This window comes from Opisthocomus hoazin, chromosome 5 (genome assembly GCF_030867145.1).
Source record: "Opisthocomus hoazin isolate bOpiHoa1 chromosome 5, bOpiHoa1.hap1, whole genome shotgun sequence".
Taxonomy (NCBI): Eukaryota; Metazoa; Chordata; class Aves; order Opisthocomiformes; family Opisthocomidae; genus Opisthocomus; species Opisthocomus hoazin.
This window is the reverse complement of record NC_134418.1, coordinates 42,904,140-42,917,790: the sequence shown is the minus strand read 5'-3', so window position 1 is coordinate 42,917,790 and position 13,651 is coordinate 42,904,140. Positions and strand designations below refer to the sequence as shown.

Here is a 13,651-nt window from a genome sequence, read left to right as displayed (position 1 = left end):
AAAAATGAAGCAGTATTCCAATCTAAGGCAGGATTCTGTGATAAAGTAAGTGACAGGCAGTATAGCTATTAGCATATGAATAGGAAGATGGATGGAGTATTAACAATGTCAGTTAGGTCAAGATGAGATGTATTGCTCAACTCTCTAAATGAACAAACGTGCTGTGGTTTGTTTTTTTCTTTAACTCAAAGCACAGTATTGGCAGCAAATGGGTGAGGTGATGGTATTGCTTTATCCTTTGCGTGCTCTCACAGTGTTAATACCTCTTCTGTTCTTCTCCAGCTGTAAACAAGAATCAATTTCAGTCTCATAGCTAGGGAAGGCAAAATAACTCATTTTCCTGAGCACCTGCAGAGCAATCGTGTTTCAGTCAACTTCTTCTGTTGTCCATCAGCATCAAGAAACCTTCTGAAGCTAGCTCTAACCCCAAGTCTGTCCCAGCTGGCACCTGCTGGGCTCCTACCCCCGTGGCGACTCATCACACTCAGTCCAGAGGGAACTGAGCTGCCAACTGAAACCGCCTGAGAGCAGAGAGAGGTGGGATTTCTCACCTGCCCTGTGGCGTGTATTTTCCATAGGTTTGCTTTTGCCTGTGTACAGTTCAACACAGGTTCGCTGACCTCTGGGTGTATCTAGGTCCTATATACAGTAAGGCGTGAAGTTTGTGTGCTATGAAAAGCATGCTGGAGGATCTTTCCACTAATGGTAAAGGGAGCCAACACACCTAATTTAGGCATAATCAATACCCTGCAATGCCATCTTCAGTATTCGTCTGGATTAAGATTCCTAACTGCCAGGTAAATCCCTACTTTAGCAGAATTTTGGCAGCCTAGTCTTTTAAAGCCAAGATTTTAAGCCTTTCGCTATTTTACCTCTTGGCAATGATTGTCCCAACAGGCTGAGATACAGGTCTATAAAACACCATGGGATTCCACAACAGAGGGGCTTAGCAACCTGGAGGAGACTCCCATTTTTAACTGAAGCAATTCCTAGCCATTGCCTTTGAGGTCATTTGAAATTCTGGGCATAGGCACACGATCCAGCACAATCTAAGCACAACAAGGTATCTTATAAACCAAAAAGGGTGTAAACTAATGAATTTTACCTTGCAAAAGGGCAATCTAACAAAGCATTGTGGCACATACTAGAGGCAGTCATGTAGTGAATTTCAATGTGTCATTTGCTCATTTTCAGCTGTTGCCTAAATCCAGCTTCTAAGTGTCTGCATATCAAGAATCTGGAGCTGGAGTACCCCATATGCCACTTCTCTTCTGCTTGTTGACCACATTTCACACACTCAAGTTTGAATGTGATGGTCTTGTATAGTTCAGGTATAGTTCAGCTGGAATTATTCTCACTTCAAAAGCATGGAAAACGGGGAGGGGAATTTGTAATGTATTATTAAAGTCATAAGTAGCATCCAAAATTCAGAGATACATGACCCCACCCCAATGCTACAGACACTGTAAAATGATTTTCAGTAGTATATAAAAGTAGAGATTGTGCTTTTCACTGTAATCTAGGCAAGGTGATTTGTGATCATACTGGAGGAGTGCCTTGTGTGCTTCTGTGGAGGCTGGAATGGAACAAAGTCACAGGGTTTGGTGTTTTTGAAGGAGAGAGCATAGGCTAAGGTGGTGGAAAATGTCTTCCTGGCCTGAAAGGAAGCACGTTTACAGCTGTTTGGATGTTCATGGAAAGTACAGTGTTCTTGTGCCAGGATCAGAACAAAGCTCTGGGGAGCCGGGAAAAGGGAGAACCTCAGATGTTTCTGTGAACAGAAACAAATAATATGGGAAGAAGCACCATCAACTCTTATCCCAAACTGGGTGATTATAAGTCAAAACATTAACCTACATTAACTACAATTAAGTAATTGTAGTTCAGCTTTCAGCAACAAAAGTAATCAAATGTTCCATTGGTTTTATTCGGGACTACTTCTAAGGGGAGAAGCGACTACTAGATTGTAAATTAATTGTGAAGAATTTCATCTCTTGCACTTAAATAAAGCATGCTTTCCAGCGGTTTTGTTGTTGTTGTTTAATCTGAATAGAAGCGTAGATTGTCTTTCGCTTCCCAGGACAGTCTCACTTTTCTCCAGTGGGAAATCACTGTTTAATCAGCTACTTTTGCTCTACGTTGCATTGTCTAGTCTAAACTTTAGTTCTTGTTATGTGTTTATCCAGTAGCTTAAAGAGTCTATTAGTGCCTGCTGTTATATCCCTGTGATGGTACTTACATAATGTAATCATATTGCCCCTTTTCTTGAAAAACTAAATAGATTGGGCAGCTGGAATCTCTCCCCAGAGAGGAATTACTCTGAATTATTTTTGGGTTCCTTTCTTAACCTTCTCTAGTACTTCGATCTCCTTTTTATAATGCAAATACCCAAACTGGACAGCTTCCAGTATCTGTCTCTCTGATGCTTCATTCTGAGAGAAAATCACTTCCCTACTCCTACTTGTTACTCCGCTGAAACATCTGAGGGTGGCTGCATCCTCTTTAGGCCCCTTTCCCCTCGGAGTATAGCACAACTCCTTCCTACCCTGACCCCCACATCCTTCCCTGTGTGCAGAGTAAACCACGTACTCCCCAGTTCTGCTCCAGAGTGGCTGCCAGTTTTGGTCACCTGGAGCCATATTTTTGCATCGAGCTCTATTAAAACATGTTCTGTTTTAACTCTGGTCCTTAATAGGTTACATGTGCAATGAGAACGTCACATATCATTGAATAACACACTTCAAAAACCTGTTATGGCCATGGCTGTGTAACTTTACTAACTACGCTGATAATTTCCTCATAAAAACATGAATCATGTTCGCTTGGCAGGCCAGTTCCCATAAAAACAAACTTCATCCATACACTGGGGTTTTTTCTCTCTTGTTTTTCTTGGGGTTGGTTAACGTTAAGCTAACTGGCCTGGAACTACCTGGTCACCATAATTAGTTTTTCTTGGTGTTATCAGGAAACTGAACACTCAGTCTTTCAAGATTTTCCTGTTATGTCAAGATTTACTTGAAATAGTGCCAGAGAGCTGGTTATTCTCTCCACCCTCCCGCCCACTCCTTTGGGATTCATGTGTGCCATTTTTCCGGATCTGGTGGGTTTTGTATGTTCTTAGGAGATGCTCCTTAATCTCTCTTTTATGAGTCAATGATCTGGCAAACACGTCCTTCCTTTCTTTCCAAATATAAACCTGAAAAATTTATTGATCAATTATACCTTTTTTGCCTTCTCTTCTAATAATACTTCTTACTCTACCAACTGTACAAATGCTTTTATGCCTGTAGCCCTTCCAGGCATGGATTTTCCCCTTATGGCTTTTGCTTCCCTTGTGACATTTCAGCACTTTCTCATTAATGTTGATTGCCATCTACTTTCATTTCTCAATGTTTGTTCTACATGGTAATTTTTTCTGCTTAGTTGCTGACTTTGCTTCTCTAGGAATGGGCTTTCAAGGAAAGTTGTTCTCTTGCTCGGTGGTAGACTCTTTGGTAATCCACCATATTTCCCTGTAAGCTTCTCTATTTTATTTCCCTATTCACATGTACATTTTTTTTTCCCAAATTCACTTTATTCAACTTTGGGAAAATAACTTTTTCATATAAGCAAATTATTATCTGCAGATAAGCAGAGGGAGAAAGAGAGAGTGTGTGTATATATATAAAAATATGGTTAAGGCTGATGTCTGTTTGCTTACCTCAGTGGGAGCTACAAACAGAAACTGGAAACAGAAATACTGACACTGGTGAGATACTTGGGCATCTCATCTAAATGAAAGGGAGTCGTATTTAATAACGAGGGGGCTAAAACAGGCAGTATGTGTCAAAACTGCGAGACCTCCTTCTGTTACTGAGCATAGCTTCAGAAAAGCTGAATTTCTGCTACTGGCTCACACTAGGATGGATGAACATAGAGCTGGCTGCGCTTTGACCCTTTCGAAAGGCATTTGACAAAATGCCAAACACAAGTACAGGCTGGGCGGAGAGTGGCTCAAGAGCAGCCCTGAGGAGAAGACTTGGGGGTGCTGATGGATCAGAAGCTCAACATGAGCCGGCAATGTGCTCCTGCAGCCCAGAAAACCAACCGTATCCTAGGCTGCATCAAGAGAAGTGTGGCCAGCAGGTCAAGAGAGGTGATTCTGCCCCTTTACTCCGCTCTCGTGAGACCCCACCTGGAGTACTGCATCCAGCTCTGGAGCCCCCAGCACAAGAAGGACATGGATGTGTTGGAGCGGGTCCAGAGGAGGCCCACGAAGATGATCAGAGGGCTGGGGTACCTCTCCTATGAGGGCAGGCTGGGAGAGTTGGGGCTATTCAGCCTGGAGAAGGCTCCGGGGAGACCTTATAGCAGCCTTCCAGTACCTGAAGGGGGCCTACAGGAAGGATGGAGAAGGGCTTTTCACAATGGTGTGTAGTGACAGGACAAGGAGGAACGGCTGTAAACTAAAAGAGGGCAGATTTAGATTAGATAATAGGAAGAAATTCTTCACCGTGAGGGTGGTGAGGCACTGGCCAGGTTGCCCAGAGAACCTGTGGCTGCCCCCTCCCTGGCAGTGTTCAAGCCTAGGCTGGATGGAGCTCTGAGCAACCTGGTCTGGTGGAAGATGTCCCCGCTCATGGCAGGGGGATTGGAACCAGATGATCTTTAAGGTCCCTTCCTGCCCAAACCATTCTATGATTCTGTGACTCTTGGCCAAAATTCTTTTGGGGTGTTTCATACATTAAAAATCCCCAAATGTGGGCTTTCACCGAGCCAAAATTAAGCTATACTAAGCGACTGCCCCTCCAAGATGCGTGGCGTAGCTACATCGCCACCTTCCCAGCTGCAATTTTTTAACTTATCCTACACAAGTCAGGGAAAAAAAACAAAACCCCAACAACTGAAGTTGCAGTCACGAACCGGAGGCAGGACGACCCCCCCGCCCCCCTCGGGCTCCGCGGGGCTCCGCTCTCTCCCGGCGAGGGGCGGCCGTTGGCCGCCGCCCCAACAGCCGCGCGGGGGCTGGCGCGGGCCCCGGCGGCCTCCCCGGCGCTGCCGCCGCGCTGCCACCAGGTGTCGCCGCCGCGCCGCCCGCCCCCTCCCGCGCACTGCGCCCCCCCCGCCGCCGCCCTGCACCCCGGCGCGCGCCGGGCCCCGCAGCGGCCGGGCCCCGGGCGGGAGCCGCACCGGCACCGGCACCGCAGCCGCGCTTTTGTGCGTGTGTGGAAATCCCCCCCTCCTCCGCGCCTTCCCCGCCCGGCCGGGCTGCCAGCAGCGGGGGAGGCAGCTGTGCGTGTTGGGCGAGGGAGGGGGACAGCCCGAGGGAACCGAACGGCCCCGGCATGAATTAGGCGGCGGGCGGCGGCGGGCTGCGGCGGGGAGCGCCCCCCTGCCTCCCCCTTCCCGCCCGGCGCGAGCAGCGCTGCCCCGGGCACGCGGAGCCGGCTGTGCGGGGCACGCCGCACGCGCGCGCACACGGAGACCGGCGGCGGGGGCGGGCGGGCCGGCCGGGGCTGGGGGGGGGGGCGGCCCGGCAGATGAAGATGGCAATGTCTGTGATCCAAGCGTGCCGCAGCCTGGCGCTCTCAACATGGCTGCTGTCCTTTTGTTTCGTGCATCTGCTGTGCCTGGACTTCACGGTGGCCGAGAAGGAGGAGTGGTACACGGCCTTCGTCAACATCACCTACGCCGACCCGGCGGCCGGCAGCGCCGAGCTCCGCAGCGAGAAGAGCGAGTGCGGGCGTTACGGCGAGCAGTCGCCCAAGCAGGACGCCCGCGGGCAGGTGGCCCTCTCCGCCTCCCCCGCCGACCGCTACGCCTGCGACCCCGGCACCCGCTTCAACGCCCCGGCGGCGGGCAAGAGCTGGGTGGCCCTCATCCCGCGGGGCAACTGCACCTACAAGGACAAGATCCGCCACGCCGCCGCCCAGAACGCCTCCGCCGTGGTCATCTACAACGTGGGCTCCAGCAACGCCAACGAGACCATCACCATGCCCCACGCAGGTGAGCCCCGCCGCCCCTGCCCGCGCCCCGAGGTCTGTGCGGGGGGGGTGGGGGGCGCGTGTTCCCGTGCGGGGCAGCCCGCTCTGCCGTCCCGCATCCTTGGGGGGGAGGTGCTGGGGCGGGGGGGAGCGGGGTGTCCTCGCACCTCCTGGCAGGGAGCAGGTTGGGCTGCGGGCCTGGCCGGGCGGGGAGTGCCCGTGGCAGAGGAGCGATGGGCTGCTGGCAGCGACGCACCCCGGTGCTCCAGGGGCGGAAAGTTTGGGAGATGCAAAGTTTGGGGCTGGCCGGAGGAGTGGATGGATGGGACCCTGAGCCCGCGGTTGTGGGTGTTCTGTTGTGTCCTGGGGATCCTCTGGCAGGTGCCGTGTGGGACCGGGTGTGATCGAGACCTTCGGAAGAGCAGAACCGTAGTGTTCGCGGTGCGGGCTTATCAGGAGGTGGAGTACCGCAGGGAAGGCAGCGTCCACTGTCTTGCCTGTGGTAGCGTAAAAGCTGTGGGGTCGAGTAGGAGTGCTGAGTATCCAATTTGGTGAGAACATGAGATGTTTTGTCCAGGAGTGGGCTTGGGGGGGGTTTCGCTCTCTCTCAGGTGAACGCTCTGATGAGGTTTGCGCTCGCGGTGTCAGCACATGGGTGCTCGGGTCCTGACGTGCTCGTCAGCAAAAACCCAGCAGAAATCCAGTCCTTGGAAACGACCCAAACCTCGGGTTATGCCCGCAAAAAACGCTGCTTGGTCTGAAATAATGTTGTTTTAAAAACAGATCACCAGATTTATATATAGGGACGGTGTTTTCTGCCAGGGGTCACTGGTCTTTTATACCAGCAGACTGTGCCTTGGATACTAAAATGCCACCTATTGTGAAATCTCAGTTTGGTTTGCATCCAGTAACTAATCATGCCCAGCTGTTTCATGCCAGTTGAATCTTAGCAGAATTAGGGGTAAATTGAAACACAGGCTGCAAAACAGGATGTTATTCTAATGACATTGTGCATTGCCACAGTAAACTCACTGGCATGGATGTGCTGAAGACCAGTTTGCTGCCTAACTATAATGCTGTAATACTGCTGCTGCAAAAGTAGTGCTTTTGAAACCTCTTGTGTGCGGCCTCTTTAAGAGATTAACCATTTATTTTGGCAAATTCATGTTTCTTTGGTAGGATTGGTGGAAGATGGGAGTTTTTACGTATTTTCCATTGGTTTTGTGAGCCAAGCAACTCGTAACCTCTTGAGCTTCTTAAAACTTTGCTTTATGACCTGCACGTGGTTTGGTAGCTGTTCAGATTATACTTCTTGGTACTTGAAGTATCACAGATTATACACTAAGCAGTACAAAGTAGTAGGGGCTTGGCATATTTGTGCATCCATAAAGTAAAGCTCAGGCTCTTTCAGAACTTAAGATGCATCGCTTCTTCTTGTCTAGTGAGTTTCTCTGAAACTGCCAACATGTTGGATCAATTAATGGGTTGCCTGTTTTTGAAGTATGCGCTAAGCTGGTTTCCCACACAAATGGTGTTTTATTAAGAAACAGTGGGAGTAAAAAATGTGTCTAACCTTTTAAAATGTTAGAGCTTTTGTTTGTTTAAAATCTAAAATGAAGTAAGCAGGGAATCTTTCTTACTGAAAGTGGCCTCAGCTTTCAAAAATACAAACACTGTATCGCTTATCTTGGGGGCAGCTTCTTTTATGTCATATGACTCTTTACAGTTTATTCTGAGAATCCTTTTTGAGTACTGAGTTGATACCCAGCAGCGTGACTGTACAGTACCAGAGGCTGAAATGAGAGGAAACTTGCAGAAAATAATCTGGACTTGTTCAACGTGGTCAGTGAGACTGAAGGGCTTTGCTGATTGACTGTATGAGGTTGTCTTCGTTTTGAGGACTTTTGTGCTGTGAAGTTGAGAAATGGTTGTTGTCTTACCTTAGGGAGAACCTGCCCTCTGCGTGCAGTCAAAACTCAGAGGAGTTTTAGAGCATGGGTCTGCTGGAACAGAAGGAAAAATAATTATTCTTAAACAAATATTTGACAAACTGTCAGGGATTCAGAACTGGATTTATCTTTACTCTTCCTCTTGTAGTACCACGATTACTCTGGGACAAAGTGAACGTACAAGCTGTGTAAAATTATCTTTGTGACTTGCAGCCTTTGCCGTTTACTTGGTCCTAGTCTAAATGATAGCATAAGATTCCAGGGAAGAATGAATCAGGTTCCTGGTTTCTGAGTTCAGCAGCATCTGTGGTGCTCTGCCCACGCCAGATCCTGGAGTGGGAAGAAGAAAGTTCCATCCTGGAAAATACTTGGGGGGGGTGAGGGAAGGGTGAAATATGACCTAAAAAGCAATTTAAAAGTCGAAAGAAATATGACATTATTCTCTTTTTTCGTGTGGTTTTTTTTTTTTTTCACTTTTCTCCCATACTTTTTTTTTTTTTAAGTTTCCTTTAAGCTTAAATAAGCTCTATGGAGAAAACAGTATATCCTGTTGCGTAATGATGTGGCTGCTGTGCTTACTAAAGAACTATTACTCCTAAGAGAGATGTTTCTCGTTATGTACATTCTTCTCTTCTGTATGCTTTGCCTTCTTTCTTTTACTGTCATTTTATCTCTCTGTGCTTCTTTTTCTGCTTCTCTCACTCCGACTCTCATTTCTTCATCTCTACCCGTGCTGCATTCCCCCTCTTGACCACGTTACTGTGCTACTTCATAGTGCTTTGCCCTTGCCACTTTCTTCCCAAAGCCCTCTTTCTCCTGCCAGAGATCTTAGCTCACAGCTGTATGTTTAATTATATTTCCTGTTTTCTGCTGCTGAGCATGCCAATGACCCTTTACTAACATAATGTCTCCTGATTTTAAAATCTATAGGCAGCTGTAGCAAGATACCGTTCTTGAATTTGAAAGAGGGTTGACCTTCCCTCCACGACCCCCAAATAAAAACCAGGGTGGTATTATAGCGAAGTTTGTTGTGGAAATCTTCGAACACAGCTTCCCAGGATTTATTTATAGTGCACCAGACAGAACAGACAAAGTGTGCGGTTTGAACCAGTTCAGTCACGGTATTGAAAGCCTTTGCTTTCAGGGAGCTTGTACTTAGGTCGCTGCTTGCACATCCAGAAGAAGGAGGTAGAGTTGTGACATCTGCGTTCACAGAGAATGCAGAGCTCTGTGCTTCTCGTGCTAGGACACACTTAGCTTTTACATCGTCTGCTACAGCCTTTGCAAACCAGCATCTGTATTTTTGTTGGCTTGAAGTGTGGTATAGGAGCTGTGAGTCCAACTTGCTTTGCTTTCTGACTAGGTAGATTTTAACCAGAGAAGGAACAAAAGCATCTGGAATTTCTGTTTTATGCTTTTTATTTCACTGAAATCAACTTTTCAAGTAGAAAAGTACTCTGATAATACAGAGGATTCTATTTTTCCTTCAGAAGAATAATCCGTGGTGTTGGCTAGGGTCTTTGATTGGCATTTTTGCTTATTCAGAACAAATTAGCTGTTAAATAAGTTTGAAAAGGCTCTAGCCACCGTGTCTACATTTAATAGCTTAGTATTAATTGGAAGTATTCTTACTACCTGTTGTAGCACATGTCCTAATGCTTCCTCTGAGCTCTGAATAGATACAGTAAGGGAGCTTTCCAGAAGATGGTTCAAGGTGAGCACTTCCCTATCTCCAGGTCTTATTCGAGGGAACCTAGGCTGACTGCTTCTAACTTGGGCACCTATCAGGTGCTTGGGGCTGGGGAGGAATGTTGACTGCGACTGTACACATGACTCATATGTGGGTAAAAATCACATCTTTAGTATTCAATATGGTCTGTAATACTCAGTTTGAATTCTGGGATGCATCAGAATATCTCACAGAATGGATATGATTATTAGGTTAAGTAAATTGCTTCCAAAGTATTTTATACCAGAAGCATATGTGAGTCAGGCAGTTTTGCGTTGTCCATATTCTGCTTTTCCAGTGCATGCTATCACAAATTTTAAGTCACGTGCTGTGCATATGACAGCCCGTTTTCAATGAGAGGCAGATGCCTCATTTTTTGTAATGGCTCGCACACACTGGCAGCGACTGTCAGCTGTATCTTCGAGACATGAATCTCATATGTGGTTTAAGATTACTCTGGCTGCTTCCCTCCCTCTTTGGCCCTTAAGTGCGGCATGTGCGCACCAGACTGCATGAGGAGGGCACGGCCATCCCACTGCAAAACCAGGTGTGTCCCTCCGTACCTACTGTGAATGTGGCCAGCCTTGATCTGTGTGCACTCAGTTCAATAACAGTTTCTTCCCTTGTACTCAGATTTTTGTTCCATGGGCAATGACTAGTCTTGCCTTTTACATACTTTAAGATCTGTTGGTAGTAGTTTTGTCTTTGGGCTCCCCTGTAGATTTGTGCTGGTGTACAAAAGAAACACTGAAGTTGAAGATCTCTCTCTTTACAGACTTAATTCAGTCCTGTAGCTACATTTGTTCCTTTATTAAGGAACAATTGTTTTCCTAAATTTTTGTTGAATTCTAATGAGGAAAATGTGCTGACAGCATTCACACTGCATTTACGTATGGATAAATGTGAATTAGTCAGGGGTTGGAGATTTCAGGCTTCCACGGCCTGCCATAATTATTTTCTGTTCCAGGCACCCAGGATTCATTCCTGATAGAAACCAACTAAGTGGGGGGTGGAGACGGAGATTAGTGCATCTCTGAACCTTATCCATCATGAAACTGAGGCACGGCTGGGGTGTGCTGCCATCCTCTCCATCCAACTCAGAGGAGCTCCTGGATCCATCATGTAGGCATGGCTTTCAGTAGTTTTTTGAAAATCTAGTTCTCTATATTTATCAAAATCAAGGATTTATAACATTGGCTAGAGCCAGCTGTAGTGCCAACAAGCTGTCCCAGTGCATTTGCTAGTGAGCCACACTTCTGCCTGCTAGTTCTGCTGTCGTTCAGTGCTGGACTCCTCTACTGCAGATGTGTTCAGATATGCCAAGTGGCAGGGGGACTTTGTGATGTTAGGTAACTGGTTTAGCTTTAACTGAATTAAAAAGGATGAATTTGACCGACAAGGACTAGAGAAACAAAATAATCCTAGTCTCCGTTACTACTTGGGACAGCCACTTCAGCACTAGAGCATGGGGTTTTGTCCTTAGATGAGATGCTTTTTACCTTGTCGAATCTCGCATCGTCCTTCAGCATCACAACTGGCTTGTGTGTCTCCTTCAGAGCCCATTGCAGTCAGTGGAAAGACAGTGGGTCCACTGAGCTTTGTATCAAGTCATGAGGTACAGCTTTCCCTACCAAGTGGTGAAGTATTGATTCACTGAAGATTGCATTGATCCTCCAGGTTTACTGGCTGCAAAAGCAGTTAAATTTCTGCGTGCCCTTTGGTTATCTGTAGCGTTTGTTTGCAATGATATTCATACAATATCAGAGATACGGATCTCTGCAGTAAGAAGTGACACAGCAAGAAGAAAATCTTCCCCAGAAACAAATTTGTATCAGCATTGATTCTGACTGCTGCCTGCTATTCTCAAGCACCTCCTTTTGGTATACTGTCCTTAGGAGAATGGCTTGCTTTTGATAAAGTGATGGTTTGTTGTAGTCCACTGGTATTTTGGCTTTAAAATGGTGAATATTAGCTTGGGTTGTTAGAATACTGTAGCAGTCTGTGGCTAGTGTGTGAACTCCATTGTAGCTCACTAATTCATGCAGATATATTTCTATGCTGCCCCTCTTCACGGTACATTGCAAAGCACAGGAACATTTGCAGCAAAAGGGGAGAGAAACCTACAGCTCAGTGTTGGCACTTTAGAAGTCTCTGTTCCTGGTAAGAGAAGAGGACACTTTCTACTTTTTGCGTGTAAGCAAAGGACTAAAAGAACCCATTATTTTGCCACACTTGTTTGGTGGAGCTCATAGTGCATTGTCATGTGAGATTACTGAGTTTCAAGTGACCTCTGCCTCCTTACACCGCAAGCCAGGCTGATGAAGAGTTAGAAGCCCAACGACTTCTTCACTTCCCCATATCTTCTGCATAGCTAAGCTGCACAGAAATAGCATTCATTTCAAGACAAGCCCCACTTCTGCCCTTTCAGTTGCATTTGAGTACTTGTCACTTGATGACTTCTTTGGTACAGAAGGGAGTGAACAATACAATCATTGACTCACAGAAATCGGATATGAAAAAGACTGAGTAGTCCATGTAATCTGTCATCTTACTAATGCTGGACTGCATCCTACAGTGTTAACCATCTACTACCGTCACAGTGCTTTTTGCTTAGCATCTTGTGAAGGAAAGAATCTTGGGGTGCTTCAGAACCAAATGTAGTCTGTGTAAGCAGCGGAATAATGCTGAGGCAAGAGGTATAAAATGTAGGAGATAAAATAGTAATACTATATCTTGCAATAATGTTTATTTCTCATAACTTTCACAAAGTCTTCTTGGCAGAGGCATAACTGCTGGAAGATACTGTATCCATTGTACCACTCAGTTTAGGAGAGTATATGGCAATTGCAAGAAGAACGAGGAGGCAAATATTTTGTAACCGGTTATGTCCAAACAGGCTTACTCTGCTGCATCTTGATTCCATAGTGGGATGTGACCCAGAACTTCATTCGTGCCCAGCTCTCTCCTCATTTCACTCCATAGTGTTGTGGTTTCTCTGGAAAAAAAGTCTAGATGGATCAGCCACTGCGCAGTTTGACCAGGTCCTGAATGTGGATGAGCAGGGGTCAAGGACCCCCCAGGGTCATGCTTATTCATGAGTGCATTTAGATGTAGTATCTCAGAAGTTAATTCTGTTAAGAACTGCAGTTTCTGTTACCTGGAGGAGAAAACCCAAATCACTTAGGTGAAACCTCAACTTTTAAAATTTACTGCATTAAATCTACCAGCTTTGTATCTGTTGTCTGACACACTGCCCATACTAGTAGATGCCAGGCTTCATAAACCTGCAGGTTTGCAAATGAATTTGCTGTGAATTGAAGCTTATCAGTAGAAGGCTTACTGCTCTTCAGTGCATTTCGTGGACCCTGCTGAAGCAGTTTTCCAGCCAGGGTAGGTTGAAAATTACTGATTTAGGCACTTACCACCCCAGTGGAAACAATGTTTTTTGGTTCAGAATTGGATGAGTGGAAATACCTCTCTTTCACAAGTTCTAGAGCTGGAGAAAGGTTGTAAAGATTGGTTTGCTTATGAAACAACAATACTATGCAGCTGTGTTTTACAAGAGAGGCTTAACAAGGCCGTTATTTATTTTTTTGGCTCCTCTTCAATAAATTATTTAAGATAAACCTTAGAAAACTGAACTGAGGAGAACTGAAGGAGGTGATTATAAGATTAACCTGCTTGTTTTATTGCTATTCTACATTGAAATATGAAAAGGCAGCATCTTTGATTCTTTGCTACTTAAAATATAATAGCTTTTTCAAATAATTGTTAATTTCTTTATCCCTCTCAACAGTGACATAAGTAACATCAATGAAGTGCCTGTTCATTTGCTTCTGACAATATAATCACAGTGATATTCAATTATACTGCTAGACCTAAGGGTCTGTCAGAGTTTCTATCTCAAAACTGATGTGTTTAGCAGTGTTTATGTATGTAATAGTCCCTACTGTAAGATGGGAAGGTAGCCTGTTTGTTTTAACTTTATTTTCAGTTTGAGACAAAATTGG

General features: G+C 45.9%; 1 protein-coding gene across 1 annotated transcript in view; it reads left to right on the top strand.

Moving 5' to 3' along the window:
- Nucleotides 1-5,494: 5,494 nt before the first annotated feature.
- RNF150 (ring finger protein 150) overlaps nucleotides 5,495-13,651 on the top strand; it is a 129,756-nt gene continuing 121,599 nt past the window's right edge. Inside the window, exon 1 of the mRNA XM_075421010.1 lies at nucleotides 5,495-5,985. Coding sequence (XP_075277125.1) covers nucleotides 5,520-5,985 — 466 coding nt within the window. The 5' untranslated portion in view covers nucleotides 5,495-5,519. The remainder of the gene's footprint in view (nucleotides 5,986-13,651) is intronic.